The sequence below is a fragment of the Anabrus simplex genome, chromosome 1, assembly GCF_040414725.1.
Source record: "Anabrus simplex isolate iqAnaSimp1 chromosome 1, ASM4041472v1, whole genome shotgun sequence".
Lineage (NCBI taxonomy): Eukaryota > Metazoa > Arthropoda > Insecta > Orthoptera > Tettigoniidae > Anabrus > Anabrus simplex.
This window is the reverse complement of record NC_090265.1, coordinates 1268666176-1268687577: the sequence shown is the minus strand read 5'-3', so window position 1 is coordinate 1268687577 and position 21402 is coordinate 1268666176. Positions and strand designations below refer to the sequence as shown.

Here is a 21402-nt window from a genome sequence, read left to right as displayed (position 1 = left end):
TACTGCATTCCTCGTCAGTGGTGATGATGGCACTGATTATTTAAAAGGCCTAACATCTCGGTCACCGGTCCCTGATTCCTCGTGTTTTGAGAGAGAACTGTATGCAGGAATCATCAAGTGTAGTTTTAATACGAAACAAAGGCGTTGGTCTCATCTAAACCAACCTCAGTTCTTATCTAAGAAAGAGTGCCCCCAGGTGGCATGGCAGATAATTAATCTAGCAGTAACGGGGTTGATGCATGGCCGTGATGTAGATTATAGACCAAGTGAGAAACAGCCACCGGAGTGATTAGCCAGTTTCTAGCAACGGAGTACATTTATTTAATGTTAATAAAAGCAATGTAGGATGAATTTTTTAGGCTCCATGGCTAAATGGTTATCGTGAAGGCTTCTGGTCCCGGTTTTCTTCGGTTTCGATTACCGGTTTGGTCGAAAATTTTAACCTTCATTGGTTAATATCGATGGCTCGGAGCTTGGTGTGTGTGCAGTCTTCATCATTACAATTCGTCACAGGTGAAGATATTCTATCTTCACAGCCGCGCAGGTCGCCTATAGGGCGTCAACTCGGAAGACATTTACCAAGCCTCTTTGGAGGCCACACGCCATTAAATCCCTGTGGGTGGGGGCGGTAGAATACCTACCACGGTATCCCCTGCCTGTCGTAGGAGGCGACTAAGAAGGGCACCAGGGGCTCTGAATTATGGAGCGTGGGTTGGCGACCACAGTGCCCTTAGCTGAGTCCTGGCATTGCTTCCACTTACTTGTGCCAGGCTCCTCACTTTTCATCTATCCTTTCCGACCTCTCTTGGTCAACACTTGTTCTTTTCCGACCCTGACGCTATTAGGTTTGCGAAGGCTAGGGAGTCTTTCATTTTCATGCCCTTCGTGGCCCTTGTCTTCCTTTGGCCGATACCTTCATTTTTCGAAGTGTCGGACCGCTTACATTTTTTCTCTCTGATTAGTGTTATATAGAGGATGGTTGCCCAGTTGTACTTCCTCTTAAAACAATAATCACCACCACTACCACCACACGCCATTATTATAGGCAAGTTAACGTATGCAGATGTGGTGCCTTCGGCGTGTTTAAATAATTGGATTGGAGCTCTCAGTTGTTTTGCGGAACGAGCTAGGAGACGGCAAGTAAACTAATACACCGTCGTTGCGCCTCGACATACCTTTAGGTGTCCAAGTTGAGAGGAAAAATACTGACCCACAGCACATGTATCACAGAATGGAAATTAATTATATAGTTCATGCAATAGTCTTAGATGACAGATTCCTTCTGGTCAGAGTTCTAAGCTAATAATCATTTCAATATGGCTATTTCTAGCCGAGTGCAACCCTTGTAAGGCAGACCCTCCTATGTTTAGGAAACTGCGCGTTATTGTGGTGGAGGATAGTGTTGTGTGTGGTGTGTGAGTTGCAGGGATGTTGGGGACAGTACAAACCGTCAGGGTTAAAATCCCCGACCCGGCCGGGAATCGAAACCGGGACCCTCTCAACCGAAGACCAGTACTCTTACCATTCAGCCAATGAGTCCAAGCTGAAACATAATCACACAGCTGTTTTCCTGGTGCAACGACAATATCTCTACAAGATTGATGAAATTAATAATTAAGTCTGGATCATCTTTCATTGCAAAGTTATTTGTAGCTATAAATGGCAAATTTTCAGGGATAGACTCGAAAGAGGTTGTAACACGTGACATAAAAGGCAGCCGGCTGCATTCGTCTGACAGCGACGTGGCTCATATCATGAGTTATTCTCTTTTCTTACTTTTATTCACGTTGATTTAATCTGAACCTGCATACTCGATACTTAGCACTTACCCACGTAGTGGTTATGATCGTTAAGCCATCAAATATATACGGTCTGATCCCGTGGTTAGCCGGTTCGAGTCCCGTCGGTAGAAAAATTTAACCCCTATCAGAATGTTGGCCAGAAAGTTAGGTGGCGGTACACAATTTATAATCCATAGATTGCTTGCGAAAGGCCTAGATTAAATTCCAAACCTCTGCACAGTGATCAGGGGGGAGAGGTCATATGACGCTGATCATGGTGATTCGTCCGTCGAATGGAGATGTAAAGCCATGAAGAGACCCCTTGGCATTATTCGACAGGAGTAGGATATATTCCAACACCGGATTTCTCTCTTTCCATACTGCACTATCATCATCATCATCATTCCACATTCTGAAGCGCAGGTCGCCCATGAGTGTCGGAAAATGTCTTCGGACACCTCCGGAATTAAAATCCATGCGACAAATAACTACCTATATAAGTTGTTACCACTTGACAGGTCACGCGTCATTATCACTTGCCACGTCATCTCGTTTGGCGTTCAGCCTTGGCGTAGCATGCACTCACTCACATCGACCACGATGAAATTAAATGCCGTATGGCTTTTAATGCCGGGTTCGGCTCGCCAGGTGCAGGTCTTTCTATTTGACACTCGTAGGTGACCTGCGCGTCGTGATGAGGACGAAATGATGATGAAGACAACGCATACACCCAGCCCCCGTGCCATTGGAATAAACCAATTAAGGTTAAAATCCCCGACCCGGCCGGGAATCGAACCCGGGACCCTCTGAACCGAAGGCCAGTACGCTGACCGTTCAGCCAACAAGTCGCACATCGACCACGATATGATGTGCTAACTGCTACAACCAGATCCATGCCTCCTTAAATAGATAGTTGATTGAATAAAGAAATATTTTAACAACTTTCGGGAAGAAGGTCCATCTTAATGCTGATGATAGGAACAGTATAGAGTAACAACTTCTGAATTATCAGCAAAGGTAAAGGAAGGACTATGAAAAACACCCTACGATTCATCATAATACCACTCTCGATGTTGCAGTTAAAGTTGACTAAGGGAAAATATGTAAGAAAGATGAAAAGAAGAAGCCAAGAACAGATAAAAGAAAGCAATGATCGACTCAGCTGGGTATATTGTGAGTCACTGGGGTCAACAACTTGAGCGCAATGTTTAGTGCTCTATTGTATGAAATACGTTTGTACTCTGGCCTTGTACGTCCAATCCGGTATGCACGACATCAATAGATTAATAATGTCCACCATAGCGGCCTGTCCATTTGAGATGGTGAATATTTTAAGCCCTCCTCGTGTTACAGTCGGCTAAACCGCTGATGTACGGACACTGAGTCTCCTACTATGCGGCTCAGATGAAAATGACGAGAGGCGAAATTATTGTACTACTGTCAATTATTGTTTAAATTATTATTGTGTTATAATTGGCTATAACTCTTAAATAAATGGGCCTGGTTTTTCAGCCAGGGCGAATTGCCTTTTATTCCAAGACGCCACCCGCCTCTTATTAAAGCAATATGGTCTCGCCTGGCCATGAAGTCACTTAGAGCTAGAATTCAATTACACTGCCCTTCGGAGCTCAACAATCACCCAGGTGGTTACGAGATATAACTTTCTGCACATCTGTACACATAAAGGGTTTGCAATTTTTAAGGAGGAATAGTGCAATTTAAAGAATGATTTGTAATTTGTTTATAGTAATTTACTGATATTCACTAAGTCATAAAGGAAATTTCCAATGTAATGCAAATGGTAATTATGTACACATTTAAATTTTGTCATTCACTTTATACTACTTTATATTGTACCCATGCAGTATGAACCATATCGTCATGATTTTATATGATATTGAAATTCATAAAACCGGGCGAATTGGCCGTGCAGTTAGGAGAGCGCAGCTGTGAGTTTGCATCCGGGAGATAGTGGGTTCGAGCCCCACTGTCGGCAGCCCCGAAGATGGTTTTCTGTGGTTTCCTATTTTCACACTAAGCGAATGCTGGGGCTGCTCATTAATTAAAGCCACTGCCGATTCCTTCCTAGGCATTTTCTATCCCATCGTCGCCATAAGACCTACCTGTGTCTGTGCGACATAAAGCAAGTTGAAAAACAAATCAGAAATACATTTTGAGAAGCTGTGCCGCACACTTGGTAAATATATTACCACACCTGCAAGTACACTCAAACGGACCTGGAGCCCGTCGTATTGTATGGACAATACATATGAACATTTCCGTTACGAGAACGACGGCTAGTTAAGCTGTTTATATCGGCAGAAATCACACGAAGTGCCCGCTTCCTTAATGACGAGAGTTTAAACGGGAGAGCTAAGGACTAACTCACTAATTGCTACCAGGAAAAGAATACCGATATTCCTGCTCAGTGCAAAGAGGCACAACGCCAAAAATTCGTACAAATGGAGAAAAGAAATTTCCGAGCTTGCGGGCATATAGTCGTAAGTTTGGCTACGGGAAAAATAAGAAATATTTAAAAGGCCCACTTCACTTTCTAGGCCAATGACAAAAGTCTAGTGACTATGGCGAACTTTTCCAGGTTTACCACCTATGAATATGTAAATATGAAATCCAGCTATCTTTCCAATTAATAATAAAGTATTTTTATCACAGAAATTCAACTGTGAGGATTTTAGAAGATCTTCATCATGATCATTTGCAATGACTCTAATAATTTTAGGTATCAAATTCTATGAACTGACCCCATCTGGATTGCTGTTGGCCAAAGCTACACCACGCCGATAGCGACACTAGAAACCCGTGAAACGTGGAAGACGGAAATCTATACGTATCCTACCAATCCGTTATCGATTCATGATAAAATTACGACGTGAGGGTTAAAATTATCGGACCGCTGACTGATGAAAAATTGAACAGCCAGGCCGGCCTCCCAATACCTATTCAAGAAAACCTACCCCATCACTCTGAGTTGACCTCAGATGAACAAAAGCTGAGGTCAGGAAAGTGTAAATAAACCCTGTCGATAGACTCGACAGACAACATTTGAATAGTCAGTCGAGAGTGAAAGTTATGCCAATCATCACAAAATTATCCGCGCCGCACTTATCTACAGTGAATAATCCGAGTACTTTGAATTTGTATTGGTTAAAGCCACGGTGGTAAATTCAGTTTGACAGTTATTATGATTCTCGTCATACAGGCTGTAATTTAATAAAGTATAAATTACCAGCGTACACTGGAAGCACTTGTAATCAAGGCAGTGTGCCTTGTCTGCTATTATCAATCTGTCGACTCCGAATAGACAGGCGAAGGGACATTTTCAGAATTCGCTTGGAAGTGAAGCAGTCTATAGTCTTAGTAAAGAGAAGCTAGCCGTAATATTTGGTGCGGTGAGACTTCCTCATCTGTGGGGGAATACAGAGTCAGCTGTTCTTGCTTACTAGATAAAATGAAACTGAATTAAAATATTCCTGAAATAAAATAGTCGTCGGACTATGTAGTCTCTCCTTGTACTTACTTTATTACTTACACATACAATTGTTGATGGGCGCCAGCTACAAATAAATGTAAAGATAATAGAATGAAAATCATGAATATCTCTAGGGTGTGAGGTAATAAACTTACTTTGACAGCATAATGTATAGGTTCTGGGAAAAGGACACTGAAGTTTGGGGTTATCTGATCTACCATTGAAATAAAACAATTAAACGTATTTGATACTAAACAAAATATATTCTTTAAATGTTGAATTTAACGGGTGAGACTTGCTGCGACAATTTTAATGATAATATAAAACTCTAAAATTAAGACTGAAAGAAACTCTAGGCATTAAATTTGAGATCGTCTTGACCGGACATTTACAAGCGCTACAAGAAATGTATCCCTCACTGTTTCCCTTAACAGTACCTTGAACACTTTGAGTGTTATTATGGCGTATTCCTTTGAGTTGGTAAAATGTGCAGGTATCTGAAACCTAATTTAGTGAAGTATCCTTTTAGTTTCACAAACTAGATATAGCATATCTTGAAAATATAACCACATTTCACAATCAGTTTTACAGTTAGTTCACTGATAACTGTTAGTCTGCATTACGACGACTCAATATTCGGCTGTCACCGAACTGACACAAGAACTAGACCGAACAGATACACGAAACACACTCCGAACATTTAATCCATTTGGTCACTGACGAATACGTATCTATGTCACTGCACTACCTTCAACTGACTGACGGACAAACAGTGGTCTCACTCTCCATATGACTATTCATCGACCAAGACTCCATCCAACTCACTGTTCACCATCCGTCTGACTGACCGCTATAGGATCTTGCTTCTTATACAGACATTTGTTGTCACAGGGTATTACACCTACGTCATAGTTAAAACAGTCCATGATATCACTCAAACCCTGTTCTCAAGTGTTACAGATTGTGTTGAAATAGCCTCAGGAAGATTAGGAATTCCGTAAATAATCTCATACTTCTAAATGCATACAATGACAGAGCGATGACTCGACAGTTACTGTAACAGTATTGCACCACATGCTGCAACGTCTTAAAGTTGTTTCACAAAATATGTCCGTATCTGATATTAGGCAGCAAATCTCACTCAACATTATCTTAATGCTAACATACACACATACAATATACATAATAAATTAAATACAATGAGGCAAGCGATAATTAATTAATACGTAGCGAAGTCAGATTATAGAACTGAATCTAATAATAATAATAATAATAATAATAATAATAATAATAATAATAATAATAATACAGAGGAATGTTTGTAACAGGATTTGAACCGTTACACAGCGTAACGAACACTACACGTTTAGATGACAATTTCCTGGTGTGCTGCAATCGATGCAGCCTGTGTGACGAGAAACATAATAAAAATAACTGTCAAACTGAATTTATCACCATGGCGTTAACCAATACCAACTCTAAGTACTCAGATTATTCACTCTAGATGTTTTAAGTGTGGCGTGATGACCTTACGGCGCTGGATAATAAAAAATGTTATGTCGTAATAGTGTAGGGACAAGTCTTCCTAGGATTTTAAAGGAAAATTATCCTCATTATTTTTATTCATCTTCGCCTATATCCATTTACCTCAACTCGACACTATGTGTGGATTTGGGCTAGTCTTGCCTAACGCCAACCCTATGTCGAAGCATGTATTCATTATTGCGTGTATATTGTGGTTCATAGTGTGGTAATATGTTGTAAGTAAATGAATGTATCGATGGCTTAGTTCTAATACCACGTGTCTGACAATACTCTTCCTGTCCATTATTCTCGTTAAGTCTGGTCACGCCTCCAGCCACACATTATGAACTACCTGATGTACCCGTGCTTCGCTACGGGATTCTCAGTTAGACTCTCTTTGTGATTTTCTCAATTATAATTAACTTAGGCCATTACAAAAAAAATCAGTTGGAATGTAGGGATTAAAAGCAATCTTATCATATAAAATACTCGCTCAAATGAAAAACCGCACATTTTATCACTTCTAACGAACAGCACTACGATGCCGACCTAACAGTCCAAAGTTCCAGTGCTGGAATGACCAGGCCGCAGACAGCCGTGAACACTCCTCTGCCATTGTTCCTTTAAATATACACTCTGCTCATTCCAATCAGTGCCTCAGGGTAGGGATTGAATAGCTCGAATACTATGATGAACCAGTTTGTTACATGCCAGTAGTATCAGAAAATTTATGAACCAGAGGAATGGCATGCTTAAGAAGAAAGTTATCCAACTCCCCAGCTACTTTCCGCCAATATTCAGGCAGGCTGTTGTACTCGGTAGGACCGGGCGAGTTGGCCGTGCGGTTAGGGGCGCGCAGCTGTGAGTTTGCATCCGGGAGGTAGTGGGTTCGGAAACCACTGTCAACAGTACTGAAGATGGTTTTCCGTGGTCTCCCATTTTCACACCAGGCAAATGCAGGGGCTGTAACGTAATTAACGCCAGGGCCGCTTCCTTTCCACTCCTGGCCTTTTCTGATCCCATCGTCACCATAATACCTATCTGTGTCCGTGCGACGTATAGAAAATTAAAAATATACTCGGTATACAGCAGCCATTCCATCTATCGGATATGACTGTTAACAGAAGACAAACAAACAGCGGTCAATGTAATGTTATTGTTGTTCAATTTGATGAGCTTTCTGTATTGTAGGCCTTCACATTTAGTTTTCTTTCGACTCTGTGATATTAGGGCGTCTTACGAAATTATTTATTGCGTAGACTGTAGTTCCTTATTCCCCGACTTTACATAACGGTTTTCATTAAATTCGGTTCACCCATTTTCTCGTGACTTGGCGCTGATATGGACTTAGCAACAAAAATTCAAATTCATGAATAACTCTGTTATCATAGCCGGTACGTTTAAAATGTATAAGACATAAATGATCGGAAATTTAATACTTTATAACTTAAGTAATGTAGCCAAGTTTTTGTCGATAGGACCACTAATTACATAAATATTTGAGAATTAAATTTTAGGCCTTCCCCTAAACTACCATTCGCCTCAGCGTCAATAAAAAATGTTATGGCTTAGATTCTAGCGACTTATTTTCGGAATTTGCATGCCTATTTTCTTTAAGATAGGACCGCTAATAACAAATATTTGACGATGAATTTTAGGCCTTCCCCTAAACTACAATTTCTCTCAGCGTGACTAAGATTATTTATGGGTTAGATTGTAGCGACTTATTCCCGGACACTTTATACCGATTTTCATTAAATTCTCTTCAGCCGTTTTTCGTGATGCGTGTACAGACAGACAGACAGACAGACAGACAGACAGACATAAATTACGGAAAAGTAAAAAGTGCATTTCCTTGTTACTGTGGACATGACCGATACAGAAATACCATTCTTTTCAAATTCTGATCAATGTACAGGCAAAACTCTTATTATATATACACTGACTGAGCAAATGTCATAAGATAGCGGAGCACTTATGCCCAGGTGTGTTGTCTGCGCACCACACGCCCCCTGTGCCAGCGGCAGTTGTATAGGAGACCTTATGAGCAGTGGCTGTGCATGTGACAGGTGTAATATGGAACTTCGTCGTGAGCTGACACCGTTCGAGTGGGGTATGGTGCTCGGTGCCCGTTGGATGGGAAGTGCGATTTCGGAAGTGGTGCGGGAATTCGGCTTCACACGATCAACCGTGTCCAGGGTGTACCGTGAATGCTTGAATGCGGGTGTCACCGTCCACAACAGACGAACGACCGGCCGTCCAGCCATCCTCGATGACCGTGACCGTCGACATCTGAGACGGATTATCAACAGTGACAGACGGGAAACCGTGCAACAATTCACGGCTCAATTCAACACAGGCCGTGCTAGACAAGTCTCCCAGTGAACAATCCGTAGGAACATGGGTTCTATGGGGCATGGGAGCCGGCGCCGTACACGGGTGCCAATGTTAACCCAACGTCATCGGGCACAACGACGAGCATTTGTCGCCAGTCACCAGGGATGGACACTGGAACAATGACGTAACGTGATATGGTCGGACGAATCACGATTTCAACTGCACCATGCCGATGGGAGGCACCGTGTATGGCGCAGACCACATGAAGCGACGGATCCCGCCTGCCTCGAAGGTGTGGTCCAGGGCGCTGGTGTCTCTGTTATGGTCTGGGGTGCATTTTCCTGGTATGGAATGGGCCCTCTAGTTGTTCAGGAAGAGACTTTGAATGGTACGTAGTATGTTGAGCTGCTCGGAGACCATCTCCATCCATTTTCGGCCTTCCAGCGCCCAGACGGTTCTGCAGTGTTTCAAGATGATAACGCGCCGCTACATCGCTCCCACGCCCGGAAATGGTTTCAGGAACATGCAGCGGAGTTTCAACGACTGTATTGGCCACCCAAGAGCCCCGATATGAACCTTATCGAGCATATCTGGGATGTCCTGGAACGCAGGCTCCGTGCCATTAAATCTGTATCCACGAACAGACCAGCACTGGCGGCCGCTCTGAAAACGATTTGGTGTCAGCTGCGTCCAGAGGACTACCAGGGACTTGTCGACTCACTTCCACGATGTCTCACTGAAGTTCGCAGAGCCAGAGGAGGTCCCACACGCTATTAGGTGACTATCCCATGAAATTTGCTAAGTCAGTGTATATAGATACTCAATCCATTACAACAATTTTCGTTGTGTTCGTGATTCTTAAATACATTATACTGTAGGAGTGCGTAAATACGTTGTGACCGAGCAAGTGGCGGTGCCGTTTGGTCATTTAGCTATCACCTTGCATTCGGGAGACGGTGGTTTCGAACCCCTCTGTCGGCAGCCCTGAAGATGGTTTTCCATGGTTTCCCATTTTCACACCAGGCAAGTGCTGGGATTGTACCTTAATTAAGGCCACGGTCACTTCCTTCCCACTACTAGCCTTTTCCTATCCCGTCGTCACTATAAGACCTATCTGTGTCAGTCCGACCTAAAGCAAATTTTAGAAAAGGAAATATGTTATGCAAACATAACATTCCTAGAGTGGAATGCTGTAAGGTTCATTTTCCTTTACGCGTTAGCATAGGAGAATGGACTGCATATCCATACGTGGCTGGAAGACGTGATCAGGGATATAATGGAGGTGAAGAGCATTTTCAGATACGTCGTATTAGAACTAGACCATTGTTATGTATGAAGATGAACCGAAACACCCAGTTTCAGAACTATAGAATTAACGATACGGGAATGAAATCCCCGACCAGGCGGGGAATTCGAACTTGGACTCACTAAACTAAATGTCACTACACTGACCATTCACTTATGGAGCGGGATTGTTCTAAACACTATACCGCCCAGGATCAATTAGTGTGATGGCGTACTTATCGATCTCATGATACTTCCGATTATAGAATTTATACTATCTGTGACCCGAAATACACGCACACAGTAGCTAAATTAGCTAGAATGCACAATGAACCACATATTCGTAAAACGTATTTTAGGAGTCATACAAAGAGATGTTCTGAATGTATCAAAATTCAAGACTCTTTAAGAGTCAATTCTCTTTGCTTTGTTTTAGGATACAACAAGGGAAATGATGCAGACATCCCTAGAAGAACAGGCGTTCTGCAGTTAAATTACAGAAACGTTATGGGGAAAATCATTCATGGCTTTGTAGGTTTTCGAAGGGAAGTGGTATTATGATAAAGCTAAACTAGAAGACACCTGAAGATATGATTAAACAGAAGTGAACAACTTAGACATACAAGATAATTTAAGGCTAAAAAATGCAAGTACGGCTACGATGACATTTACCCTGTAAAAGCCACTAAAATCTCAAATTAACTTACGGAGTTTTTGTTTATTGATATGCGGTTATATCTCATGCCTTTTCTAACTTGAATTAGTCTGGAGCCAAAAGTCGATGTATCTGCTGATCGGAACCTTCGAGATATCCCCATTCCTGTACCAGTACTTCATATAATTCTCTGAGTATCTGTGGGAAATCCAATAGCCTGGGAAGTCGCATGTGCTATAAATTCAACATCTGATCTTCAAGTGGATTTAGGTATAAACTCAGTGATGACCACTCCATTATTTAATTATTTAATTTATATTATGTAATGCTGGTCATAATTTGGTCATAATTGTATCCCATGAGTAAGGTAGATAAACTGATAGACAATTCGGTCGTTTGGTCTCAGTTTTAATTAAATTGTTTCTTATAGGCTGAGGATTTTTTCAATGCTATACCCTGTCGAGGTGACATTCTACTCCCCAATTGGTTGTAGCTTTTCCAGGTTTTCACAACCGAATACGATAATCACAATGATTTGGAATACAACTTCCAAGGCAGGAGTGAACAACTTAAAAGAAGCTGTTCAAGAATTGTACAAATCCTGCGAGTGTTCAAACTAATATGACGGTTAAATTTTAATTTTTTTTAAATGAATCATTACATTGAGAATCGTAATGAAATGAAACAGGTTAGAAAATATGAGCAGTTCAAGTTTGGAATCTACTCACCAAAGCTTGAAGCTGAAGGAACTGTAGTGGAAAGCTGAAATGTAACCATCTCGGCTACGTAAATTTTAGATAAACTAATGAACACATATTCTTACCGTTGAGTATGTGGACACGCACACTGGCAGGGTTGGCGTTGGAAGGGTCGCACGTGTACAGCCCACTGTCAGAAGGGATCGCCTTCTGGATGAGCAGTCGACTAGTAGTCACAGGACCCTTCTCCGTTACCAGGCTGATGCCCCCTCGCGGTGAGTCGAAGTTAATGACCTGAAATGAAAAATTACATGGCAGAGAGACTGAGAGGGAGGAAATGTTCACACACACACACACACACACACACACACATCACTGATATATAAATAACAAAAGTAAATAAATAAAAAACAAAATATTTTTGAAAATATGATGCGCATATTACGTTCCTTATTACTATACACAGCAGTGTGAATAATACTATATAGTACTTTGTTATAAGACTTCACTCACTCCCTTTTAGGGGAAAGTACACGTATTCCAAATATAAAAAAGGCATCAGAGGGGATGGTTGCCTAGTTGTACTTCCTCTGAAAGCAATAATCACCACCACCCCCATCACCATCACAAACCAATGGACTAAACTCGGACGCAATTATTTAATTTATATTATGTAATGCTACATGCTCAACAAATGGGCCCCAGCAGGAAAGCTACAGGTAGGAAACTCCACATTACAACAGGTCAATCAGTATGTCTATCTTGGACAGTTGTAAAATGAAAGGGGACTTAAGACCGGAAATCTTTCGACGTATCAAACCAGGATGGCAAGCCTACGGAAGAAGTTCTTCAGTCTTCAAATCCAATATCTTTGACCAGAGTGTTCTCCCTGTACTGACTTACGGTTGTGAAACCTGGACATTGAACGAGTTTCTTAAGCAAAAACTCAGAACAGCCCAAAGAGCTATGGAACGGTTTATGCTAGGCTTCACGAAGCAAGACAAGAAGAGAGCAGATTACATCAGGTCAGTTACAAAGGTCAGTGACATTTTAGAAATGGTGTTTACCTTAAAATGACAGTGGGCAGGCATTGTTGCTCGAAGAACTGATGGTAGATGTACAAAGCTTGTGCTTGAGTGGAGTCCGAAAAATCATCTGAGACCAAAGGGAAGCCCACCGGACAGATGGGATAAAGGCATCCGGAAGATTACTGGGATCAATAGGCAGAACATCACTCAAGACCGTCCCAGATGGAGAGACCTCGTGAAAACCTACCTTGATTTTCCATGGCTAAATGGTTAGCATGCTGGCCTTTGGTCACAGGGGACCCGGGTTTGATTCCCGGCAGGGTCAGGAATTTTAACCATAGTTGGTTAATTTCGCTGACACGGGAGCTGGGTGTATGTGTATTCCTCATCATTATTTCACCCTCATCACGACGCGCAGGTCGCGAACCGGAGTCAAATCATAGACACCTGCACCTGGCGAGCCGAACATATCCTCGGACACTCCCGGCACTAACAGCAAGACACCATTTAATTTCGGACTTAAAGAGGCCACATCGCAGGAACCATTGAATATGGTTGATAGCGGTAGTGAATAATACACCATACATTTTCGTACTTCGTCCCTTAAGAATACCGCGTGAAGCGTGACTATCGAATGAAAACATTCGATAGTTTTCATTCGGTTTGAAATCAGTTATAAAGTATTAATATACGTTTTGTACTACTCTAGTACTAGTAACTAGTAATAAGTCATTTGCTAGTAACTACCAAAATGTGGATTAATATATTATACTACCAAATTTTATAGCGTGTTTCTTTTGTTGGTAGTGATGTAAGTGGAAATGTTGAGACTAGTAACAAACGTTATACAATGTACGAGTCAAGTTATTGGAAACTGAAATGCGTTGGTCTATAAAATACGATAAAATGTTCCGATTAAAGTAATTGTGGTCATTATGTTTGATTTTAAATAAAATGCATTTTTATGTCCCTAACCACAAGTTAATGAATGTAAGATCGTCTGTTCATAAAGTAACAAATGTTAGGTAATTTAAGAAGATTGTGAATACAGCAAACTAAACTAAATGAGAAGACAACATATATTTCCTAGGACCAGTATTAGTGCATATTCATTTTAAAATAATTCCATTCATTTAATGTTAATGTTCAATCATTAGAGGTTCAAGGTTAGTATATGGAAAGTGTTCATAAAAGCTATAACATGATTATCTATTGATAAAGTGCACAATAATAACATTGAATTTATCATTATAAACTTTGAGCCAGATATCTATTCATTTATAATAAATGACATTGACTTCACTACAACACGAAAGAGGGGGACGATTTCAGCGCTGAGTAGTGGAAGCAATTGGAATTTGCAATCCGAATGGAAAACCGAATGAAAACGGAAACAATCGGTTGTAAAGGTAGTTGTCGACTATCGAATAATTCGGTAGTTTTCATTCAATAGTTCCATCACTACTCCAAACCACATATGGATATTCAGTCCATGAGAACAATTTCCATTGTATTCATTTTCTTATGCTTATAATGGAAAATGAACCTTTTCGTGCCGTACTCTATGAATGTATGTTTACACACTCCTGCAGTACAATTTATTTAATGATCATTTTCCTTTACACGTAAACATAGAATGCACACAACGAAAATTGTTCTGATGGACTGCATATCCATATGTGGCTGGGAAGCGATATCAGTCTTAAGGAAATGAATAGTATTGTCAGATACAAGGTACTGTGTCTTAAGCAACGATTTACTGTTTGAAATTTGATATTTATGCTTGGTGAACGGTATTTGACTACTCTGTGTTCGTAACTTTTCTGAACCGAACATGGTTATGAACTTGACCGTGGAAGAAAGCCTGGATACATATGCCTAGACCTCTCTGATAAAAAGCATGCCATTATCGTGGCATCATTATTTCAGTAAGATTTCTTCTTTTTGAATCATCTTTTTATTTGTTTAAAATTTACAAGTAAAATTAAACGATGTTCCCAATCTTAAGGAGTAAGTTCCATGTACTATGAACCAGCCTCATGATTTGAATACACTTCACTTATCAACGCAATTTATTTTGTGCTAGTGGCCGCCGCAATAACACATCGAAGGTTTTCGGCGACGCAAGGATGGAAAAGGTTCAGGTTTACGACGGTAGTGCCCTGACCTTAATTAATGCACAGCCTCAGCATTTTCCTGGTGTGAAAATGAAAAAAACGGAAAGCCTCCTTAATGGCTACCAACGGTGGGATTCGAACCCACCATCCCCATAAAGCAAAGCTCATAGGTACCCAATTATAACTACATGGCTAAGTCACTCATATACAGTGTGTTTATATTCATTACATCGAGTATTATTTTATTATAACACAGTGGCGTGCACTGAACCCCGTCTACCCCAGCGCTGATGGGGTAAAGAACTTTGTATTAGCATTCTTTAATTGTTATTTAGAACGCTTTTTATAATGTTTAAAAACCTGCGAACATCTAAGCCAAACCAAGTACAGCTGTCTCGACAATCCGCTCGCACTACCGCAGTTCAGCTTCTCCAGCGAGTTGGATTTCCGTGCCGGCGCGATAGAGAGCTACCCCAGCGAAATTTAAGGTTCCTTGGGTGATAAATTCACTTGAAGCTACCTCGAGTCGGAGTTGTGCCCCCTCCGCCGATAGAAATTTACGGCGACAGGCCAGTTAGCTTAGGTAAGGGGTGATAGGTTTAAAACTTGACACTCGAATTCTTCAGCGTCACACACTAGAAATTGCAAGAAAAATATCGACATCTTAACATTATAGCCACTTGCACATCGTTTTCTTAATAAAAACAAGATCCAGTATGTCAAATCAATTGTATACAGTTTTTTCGAGTAATTCATTGATGGCATGTGTAGAGTATGTGATCCCATAGCCGCAGAAAAAATATTTAGGTCGCCCAGCATGAACACAGCATTAAGCGCGAATGGTTGTCTGTGATGGCGGTATATAGTAAATTTTTGTAGTGTTCCTCTTGGATTATAGGTGAAGGTTTCGTGAGCTCTGTGGCATTCTTCATTAATATAACGTGTGCTATACGTCGTGGCAAAAAACTTCCCTCGTTTGTCGTTGATGCACGTACACTCAGTATACGAGTGAAACTATAAAACTTCAACGAGGGCAAAATACCAGTTAAATATTTCTGGTTAGTTTAGCTCAGGCTTTTTCCGTAAAAAAACCAAATAGTCTCGGTGTACTGTTGTGAAAACCATGACTGAATTATCACGAAGCGTCACCGAATGAAAATGTAAGTACATTGTTCAAAATTTGCTCTAGATTAAGTTATGATCGTGTCGTCACTGTGCGAGCGTGTGGTTGAAAATATTCTAGAAATATATTTCTCAGGTAGAACTTTCCACGAAAAATGCAGCCTTATATAATGGTAAATTTGAATTTAGAGAGTGTAGTGGAGCTACGATTGTTTATATTTTAAAACATAGTTGCAGCTGGGGTAATGAATATGTTCAACGTATGCCACTGTTATAACAGAGAAATACTATTTGCCTTAAGAGTGTTTAAAATGCACAAACCAGTAAATGAAACATGTAATTTATGAATGGGCTTGTATTTTTTATTTATACATAACAATGAGAATGTTACTACGATCACTGCAGAGCACACGAAATGACCTATTCGGCTTTTGGCAACACTGTGTCGCTTTAAACCAATTACGTCATTTAATAACACATATTCTATGTTCTAAACACACGAAAAAACTATTGCGCAATAATAATAAATTTAAAGTAATATATTCATTGTACACGGATGGACGGACGGACGGACGGATGGATGGATGGATGGATGGATGGATGGATGGATGGATGGATGGATGGATGGATGGATGGATGGATGGATGGATGGATTTGCAAATTATGCTCCAGATAAGGAACACTATGTCATGGAGGAAACTGGTATACTAACCGCTTGGAAGTATTTTGATTTCTGAGAAATCATGTGTTAAACTTGCATTAAATTTATGAAAAATACCGGATATGTGCAGGCGAGCTTTTTTAATTTCAACGTATCTCCGAGGCGATCCGCCAGGATATATGCATCAGCGACTGCAGGATTTTGTCAACCATATACCATGCAGCTGCCTGCTGTCATTTCTTGATGGTTACAGTACTTTTGCATCCATCTCTTGGCATAGGCCGGAGCAAAGTGTAGCTTCCACTGAAGTCCCAGTCTCATCCATGGCTGTGACAATATGGAAGCTGCTGGGGTATGGGTGGTGCTGATTAATGACATTCAGAGCACAACCAGTGTGAATGAGTGTCATGAAAGGTGTTGCTCATAGGGTTAGTTGTGCTACAATAGCACTGTCTGGCCCAGTGAGGAAAGCAATGGCAAACCACCTCACTCCTCATCTTGCCTAGTACGCCTCATTTTGGTATTGCCATTGGTTTTTGTGGTTTCCCTATAACTGCATAGCCTTTGGTGATGCTATTTGAGGATCCAACCAGCCTCTGGGCTGATGACCTGACAGAACACACACATACCATGCAGTCAATGATCACCGTGTTACGACTAATGAAGAACAATCATCCTACCCTGTATGTAGTGGCATAGAATCTTCTAACCTGTCGTATGGAGCGACTAAGTGGGAAAACTCCTTAGGTGCTCTCAACTTGGAGCGTAGGTTTTCCTTGACGTGTCCCCAAGCTGAGTGTAATATCACTTACTTTTAACTATGCCATATTTCTTGCTTTCCATCGTCGTGCTGTTGGTAGTGTTGTATGATTGGTGTGGCCCTTAAAAGTCCAGTAAGAACTATTTAGAAACGTTGAATAAAACATGAGCTTTATACGTCCAATTCAATACACTCTCCTCTGAGGTTATATCATACAAAGAACATAAAGAATGACCTTGCTCCTATTTCCTTTACGTAGTAGATGTTACTCAAGTCAAAATAAATCTTCTCCAAAATCGTAGGTTCTTCGTCCAAATTCAAGGTTAGTAAAGTCAATGGAGGAAACAAAGAAATGGTTTGCCATCAGGCAGTGTTATCGCCCCTATGCTCTTCAATATATATACGAATGAGGAATCTCTTCGAGTTGGCACCAGAAGCTTGACGTATGTAGATGATCAAGCTATTGGTACTCAAGCAAACTGCTTTGCGGTTGTAGAAGGAAAGTTATCAGAGGCTATTTCTGAACTATCCTACTACTACAGAGGAAACCAACTTAAGCCTAACACATTTAAAACTCAAGTATGTGCCTTCCGCTTAAAGAAGGGGCAGGCTTTAAGGAAATTGCTGGTAGTAGGGAAAATGCTCAACTAGATCATGGGATAAGACAAGTATCGAGGATAAATATTAGCAATGTAGGTAGAGATGCAAGACCAGGTTTATTGTGGTGGATTTTGGGCCTATACCAAAACGAGGGGTGGATTCGAAGAAAGATATTTAATTATGTTTATTGTGTGGAGAAGTGAGGGATGACCTTCATTTGTTAGTAAGGTGTGAAGAAACAATAAAATTGAGAGTGAAAATATTGAGTGATGTGTCAGTAGGATTTACTAAAGCAGAATGGTAACGACCAGAAAATTAGTGTATGGGTGATAAAATAGGGGAATACGGTAGGGAATTAAAATTGGTATTTAAGTGCAGTAAAAATGCATACGTGAAGAAAATAAAGGAATTTGACGTGTGAATAATACTCAAGAGACACCTGGAAATGAAATGTGATAAAGTGTGGCAGTGTGTGCAGGAATTTGATGTAGTGGTTTTGTAAGGTTAGATAACGTATTTTGTTCAATATCGGGGTTCTAGGTAAGCAAGTTAGAGGAAGTGATGAATATTGGGCATTGAGGATCAGCAGGATACGGGAGGGAAGAGGGTTAAATCAGCAAATGTCTTAGATTACGGTGAGACAGGTCGGGGCCTGGAGCAAGCAGCCTTGTCGAGAATCAGTGAAATATAATTCAAGGACGAGGTTATGCATTGTTCTATATCGTGGCTTGCGAGTGTAGAATTTAGAGTTGGAGGACAAGACTTTTACGGGTATGCCATTATTCTTTTCGTCTTTTGTTTTTGTTTCTGTGTTGCTGTTTTGCCGCTGAGTTTTATTTAATACGTTTTTAATTATTTGTATCTTTATAATTTTATGAATTTTACTAGTACTTATTCTATTCATTTCTTTCGTTCTTTTCTATTTTCTTCATAAAGATTAATAGGCTGAAAAAATATATAATCTGGAGAAAATTATGATACGTACAGCACATACCAGGTGGCTCCCGGACGCCGCTGAACACACTAGCCATTGTCGATAAGCAGACAGTAAATACAGTGCGGCTGTACCATACACCAGCCTAGAAGTATGCGGTCGAAAACGATGTTTACTAATGCAAGGGGTGCATTCCACCGGGAACGCTGAGTAACATGCTGCGAGTGTGACTCTGTTTCTTATCTCTTCATATTCTGACGTAACCTGCCCGCTGGCAGTAGTTCCCCTGTTAAAATTAGGTGGCAGACACCCCACACATCACTTATGCATGCGGGACATTTATAAGTAGAAAGTACGGCGTCCGGGAGCCACCTGGTATATACTCAAGAAGATCACTGCCCAACACTTAAGTATCCAGGTGTAAGATTGGATCGTGCTCTCACCTACAAACAACACTGCATGAACATCAAGCAGAAAGTGTCAGCTAGGAACAACATCCTTCGCAAATTGTCTGGAACCAGCTGGGGTACACATCCAAAGCCCTGGCTGTGTGTTACTCCGCTGCAGAATACGCTGGCCCTGTTTAGTACAGATCAAATCATGCTAAACAAGTTGTCATTTCTATAAATGAAACATGTCTGCTTATCACTGGCTGTTTGAGACCAACACCACCATGAGAGAACTAAAGCACTTGCCTCATGTGCACATCCATTGTACGGATGCGAACCTGCCCTCTAACGATTGAGGATCTGAACGAGTTTCCTGAAAACGACCGTAAGATCTAAACGAATCTGAATCCACAAGGTTGAAATTATGGAGAACTTGAAATTCTCAACTTGCTGGTTGGATGCTCCCAATTGAACATCTCCCTCCAGTACATGAGGAGCATTGGTCTACGTGGAAATCGTTGAACAGGTTGGTAGATCAAGAATAAATATGGTAAAATGGGGCTTTCATAGCACATCCAGGCTATGTGATTGAGGTGAAGACCAAACCACAGCCAATTTCATGAACTGTAGTAAGTATCCTTTTTCACAATGGAGGACTTCATGGTTGTGACACTTAATGCCCGTGTTTTGGAAAAATTCTTGGCAGACAATATTTGATATGTCTGTAAATAAGTACCATTATGTTATGTTAAATATATGCTTCTGATACGAATAAATAAACAAATAATTAAATAAATACATTTCCTTTTAAAAAGTAATGTAGAATGTTACTCTCAGTAGGATTAGTACCAACTGCGAAAGCATTTTGCATATTGTGACCGATAACATGGTCACCCCATAACAATAATATCAGTGAAAATGTCAATAACAGTTTTAAAGTTACACCACTCTGTAACCATTAGACTACGATCACCATGTTTATATAGTGGTAAATATATATCCCATCCAACAATTGTAGATGTCTACGATTCGATTAGCGAAAACCTCCGTGAGAGTTCCTGACTATCTCGTCCTATATCAGAGCTCAACTTGTTCTCTTCATACCCCGAAGATGTTAGCTTAATGAGGCCTAGAGTATCTTTAAATTTCACGTTCATTGTGGCCCTTCTCTTACGATTGCCACTATGTTCATTCTTCGAAGGATCACACCTCCAACTTTTCCCTTCTGATTACCGCTTGGATGGTTGTCTAGTGGTGTACAAGTGGTATAAGTGAGGAAATGACTGTGGAGCACCCTTGTGCTCCTACACTCTCTAACATGGACGTAATCCGCTCCTTAAAAACATAATTCGTTAATAAAGTTACATAGTACTCACCAGTTAGCAACATAGCATGTTGGTCATTGCTAACACCACTGCAAAGGTGACAATGTTGATATATTAATCGTAGAAAACGTGAGTGTCGCCAGATCATATACAGGGTGAGAAAAATTAAACTAGCTCGGAAAATATTTATACGACTGACACGGAAATTATTTTTGTTAACGAACAGGAGAACTGCCCATCACAGGGAAGTCTGTAAACGTCTCTGTGTCATTACGTATGTGTGAGTGAGTAGGAGAGGCAGACGTGTTTAGTGACCAGTTGAATGCCACGCAAAATAGTGCTCATGATAAAACAGCACCTGTCCATTGTCGAGTGTTATCTGAAGAACAATTCGTGGAAAACCTGTGCGAGACTGTTGGCGCAAGTGTTTTGGAAAAACTTCCAGCATAGTCTCTAATGCTAATCTTAGTGGCAAATGGCGTGAAACTGGCTCTGTAGTGAATAAAAACCTGAACACCAGAAAACATTGCTCGGGTGAAGGAAGGTCTGGATCTTAGTCCGACAAAGTCTTAACGCTGTTTCTCTGTGGAAGTGAGAATTGAGAGATCTCCATGTTGAAACGTTATCGAGGAAGACCTGCATCTGTATCCTTACAAATTTGCTGTTTTTTATTCGTTAAAGTGTCCAAATGAACCTC

The 21402-nt window shown here is 40.8% G+C and overlaps 1 protein-coding gene across 1 annotated transcript in view; it reads right to left on the bottom strand.

Moving 5' to 3' along the window:
• Window positions 1–21402, bottom strand: part of LOC136858676 (zwei Ig domain protein zig-8) — a 784418-nt gene that overhangs the window by 14942 nt on the left and 748074 nt on the right. Inside the window, exon 5 of the mRNA XM_068225726.1 lies at window positions 11895–12063. Coding sequence (XP_068081827.1) covers window positions 11895–12063 — 169 coding nt within the window. The remainder of the gene's footprint in view (window positions 1–11894; window positions 12064–21402) is intronic.